Source organism: Gavialis gangeticus, unplaced genomic scaffold, assembly GCF_001723915.1.
Source record: "Gavialis gangeticus isolate Ggan-Ray unplaced genomic scaffold, GavGan_comp1, whole genome shotgun sequence".
NCBI classification, from domain to species: domain Eukaryota; kingdom Metazoa; phylum Chordata; order Crocodylia; family Gavialidae; genus Gavialis; species Gavialis gangeticus.
This window is the reverse complement of record NW_017729006.1, coordinates 15,453,393-15,457,487: the sequence shown is the minus strand read 5'-3', so window position 1 is coordinate 15,457,487 and position 4,095 is coordinate 15,453,393. Positions and strand designations below refer to the sequence as shown.

General features: G+C 37.6%; 1 protein-coding gene across 3 annotated transcripts in view; it reads right to left on the bottom strand.

Moving 5' to 3' along the window:
• Nucleotides 1-4,095, bottom strand: part of UBA5 (ubiquitin like modifier activating enzyme 5) — a 17,977-nt gene that overhangs the window by 9,737 nt on the left and 4,145 nt on the right. For 2 of the 3 annotated variants that reach the window (XM_019508856.1, XM_019508858.1), the window contains 5 exons: nt 2,618-2,727; nt 2,071-2,157; nt 1,227-1,311; nt 619-723; nt 280-407 (listed from right to left, as the gene is read on the bottom strand). In XM_019508856.1, the coding sequence (XP_019364401.1) occupies nt 280-407; nt 619-723; nt 1,227-1,311; nt 2,071-2,157; nt 2,618-2,727 (515 nt within the window). Of the gene's footprint in view, nt 1-279; nt 408-618; nt 724-1,226; nt 1,312-2,070; nt 2,158-2,617; nt 2,728-3,787; nt 3,974-4,095 lie in introns of those variants that run through there. The other variant, XM_019508857.1, reaches the window with a different exon arrangement.

The window sequence follows — 4,095 nt, the reverse complement described above, 5'->3', positions numbered from 1 at the left end:
AAAAACAAACAAACAAACAAAAAACCCCAAAACCCCATAAACTATAAAATAAAAATATTTGATTCAAGTATTTTTCTTTGATTTTTGTTCTTCATTTTGACTTGAACAACCATGCTGTGATGTTCTTTAGGTTTTTACATTTCCTTTGCAGACAGAAGAGAATATTCTATATAGTCTATTAAAAATAGTAGCTCCAAAACAAAGAGCTCAGTGACTCAGACTGCCTTCTTCATATACCTGGGTATAAGCTTAGCCACAGAAATTCACTCAGTCACTTACTTCAGAACATTTTGTACAAGAATCCCAGCAACAACTCCCATTGTGGTGGGAAGACTGGCAGCACAGACACCTTCTCGTTTTAATGTTTTCTCATCGATATTTGCAGCAACGACAAGTGGGGGTGCACACTAAGGAGGAAAAGAAACAAATTCCATTAAAAACAAAGAAACAAGAACTACGCACTGCACAAAGGCAATAAACAGAGTCACTTTACTACCCAGTCTGCAGCTTATGCAGCATCCAAAAGCCACAATCTTCATTTCATCAGTCCTATTTTAAGAGGGAGCAGGGACTAGAAATTCCATTCTCAGAAAAGGATCCCATAGCAGCACTGCATACCGCAAAACAAGCAGTTTCACCAGGGATGAGGAGTTGTATATGCCCAGAGACTGCATTTTCACTCACTCCAGATTCCATCCATATTTGTCCAAGTTCATTGCAGGCCTATGAAAAATAAGATATACACAAATTAACAATGAGGAAGTTAATTGCAAGCGATTAGGATCACTTCAAGGTTTTTAAGATACAGCTAGACAAAGCCTTGGATGCTATGATATAGTTGAGGATGGTTCTGCTTTGAGCAGGGGGTTGGACTGTTGGACTAGATGACCTCCTGAGATCTCTTCCAACCCTCATTTTCTAACCAACTCATTTGCGTTATAAAGCCAGAACATAAAAGGGCCAGAGGAAAAGAAATAAGGAATAGAAACCATCACCCACTGTCACTTGTAATGTGTTTTACAAATTATTCTTTATACAGAAAGTCCAGGAAATGAATAAACAACTGATCTACCCCTTATATTTAATTTCATATTTATCAACAGATTCTTTAATAAGGGCTTGTCTTTTCCCTGACATAACTCCTTTTATAATTTATAGAAGAATATGGTATGAAACTCACATGAATATTACACACACATGCACACACACACAGGTGTTCTACTTACTGTGTTAATTGCCATGCGAGCTTCAAAGTTATCTACACAGCTCAGTACAAGATCAACGGGTTTCCCTTCTTCTAGCCCACCGTTACTGAAATAAAGAGCAAATTTCACATACAAATGGCTTGCGGAATGCAATATTAAGCTATCAAAACATCATTTGAGTACAGAAACTGACTGGATACAATGTCATACCTCACAAAATCTGCACCCTGTTTACAACTCACAAAAATAGTCTTAACTACTGAAAACCCCCGTTTATCCAAAACACTTTGGAGATATTCAGAAAGTATGAAATAAACCAGTTCCTAGAAATGTGGTTACAGAACGAAGACTTAAAATCAGAGCACATTTTAGATTAAAGGAGGCTATACTTTGTCTAATTTGCACCTCTTATAATTTTGAAGAGAGGTACACATTTTTATTTCCCCCAACAGTCTTTCTGCAATCAGAAGTTATATAAGAACTAATTTACAAATTATATTAGTGACAAAATATTATTTTTCAGTGGAAAAAAATCAGGCTGCAAAACGCTAGCATTGTACAATATGTTTTTTTGTCCATATATGACTCACAACACGTTGGAATTTCAATGTGGTTTGGAGGTCAAGGGCAAAATAATCTAACTTGCAACTACTTTAGAGTATAAAATAAATGCTGTTTACCAAGTTCTAACTGTATATCAGGACTAAGAAAACAAAAACATACGTTCATACATTTAATCTAAAATGTGATTATCTTCCCAAAGGAAAACAAGCTTATTGAAAATATAATAGAATCAACAGAAAATGTAAGACATTATTTATGAAACACCAAAAGTATTCCTGTATGTTCTCTCAAAACATTTTACCTTATTCTATCCATGAAATGTTGGAAGTTGTCTACTGTTGTAATATTGTAGTTATGTACTTCAAATTGCACATCAGGATTAATATTCCTTAGGGAGAAAATAAAATGAATTAACAGCAATCACGAACGCAGTGGCCCCCTGAAGGAAATACTATAGCTACCCAGTTCTCAAGTTCTGATGGTGTCTTAAAAAAAACAAACAAACAAAAAAAAAACACTTAAGCCTAGATTTCTCTGGAAAAGGTTTGCTCACATAGGCTTTTAGCAAACCATCTTAGCATGATCCGTCTACTGTTGAAGATGGTTACTTGTTTTAGAATAAAATAACCTCTAATGGAATAAGTGGTTTTTGCAAGTATAACTGTTAGCCTTAAGATTTTTGACCATAAATGCTATTGAAAAAATCCCCACTCTAGCTAAAATTTTACAACAACTAGGATTTCTAATGTTGGGCAGGCTTTCATTTCAATAAAAAAATATTTCTTTGTGAATTATATGAAGGTATGAATTTGTAATCCAATTTAATATCCAATTCCACAGATACATACTTCAAAGTATACTCTGCTGCCTGTACTTTGCTTAGTCCAGCTTGATGCGGCTGAAAGAAGAGTCTGTTCATATTTGCCAACTCTACCTTGTCGTAATCGAACAGCAGCAGCTAAAAGGAAGATTATGAAAACAAGCATTAATTTTCAATGGGTTTGTATTAAAAAACCTCATGCTGGTCCATTTTCAAAGGCAAAGTGTGCATTTTCAAAATTGGAGCCTTTTACAAGTTGTCACCCATTTCACCAAGCTGACTCATATGCAGAGACTTAATTTTTAGCACGCTGCCCACTAGGAATTAAGACAAATCTCATGTTTATACCTCAGCATGGTGGTTAACAGAATATGGTTTTGGCTATTTTATTCACAGTCAGGAGAGATGTTCAGCAGATCATCTATACACGCAATCTAGATCAAATCTGCTTTTTATAAATCCTTTAAATTATTTCAAGGTATTTTCTGATTGTATCTCTTTCCATTTCAATTTTAACATATAGATTACAGGGCTGCACGAAGCTTTGGTAGCTGATTTGATTTGGAGGAGATTCAGCCTGATTTGGGGACCAAATCTCCAAATCTGAATCAAATCAGGAGACCAAGTAAAAGCTCTGAATTGATTCGAAACATCCAAATTGATTCGGAAAAGATTTGGCCGGTTTGGAGATTCGGCCATAGACTAAACAGGCAGCTGACAGCTGCCTCCAGCTAGTAAGTCTGTTGGGGTTGGGGGAGGGAGGGACTGGGACTGGGACAAGCTGCCCTGCCTGGGTGAGGGAGCACCTTACTTGGGATGGGGGGTGCCACGCCTGTATCATGCGAGCCTCCCCTCCCGCCCCCCTGTGTTCACTAGGCAAGCAGCAGCAGGGAACTGGAGCTACGGAGGCTGAGGCAGGAACAGCCAGAGGAGCCTTAGAAGTCCCCATGGCTCCCGAATTAAATCACTGTCCTCCAAACCGGCCAAATCCAAGTCGAATATTTCCCTATTCACACAGGCCTAATAGATTATTGCAATAAACACATTTCACAATTATGTGCTATGCACATATTTTTCACCTAAGCAATTTTTAAACTGCTGCTTATCAATTTAATTGAACATCCTCTTGAACAAAGTCACATTTACATAACACAAGTATGTGACACAAACCAGAAGCATTCAATTCTTTATTATTCACCTCATTATTGGCTGTTTTATTTCAATATCTTCTATAACAGTGATTCTTAACCAGGGCATGAGATTCTTTGAAGGGTACTGTGGGGTGTGAGGAGGTAAGTAATTCAGTTGCCCCTGCCTCTACCTGGCCCCTGTGCAAGCAGGTAAGTGCTGGCTCCTCTCCCTTGGTCTGGCCCCTGTGTTAGGAGATATACCATGTAATAAATTAAATTAGTCTTTAACTGTGATGCCACTAAATTCAGAAAAGTTTCATAGTTTCTAGGGTCGGAAGGGACCTGAGAAGATCATCTAGTCCGACCCCCTGCCATG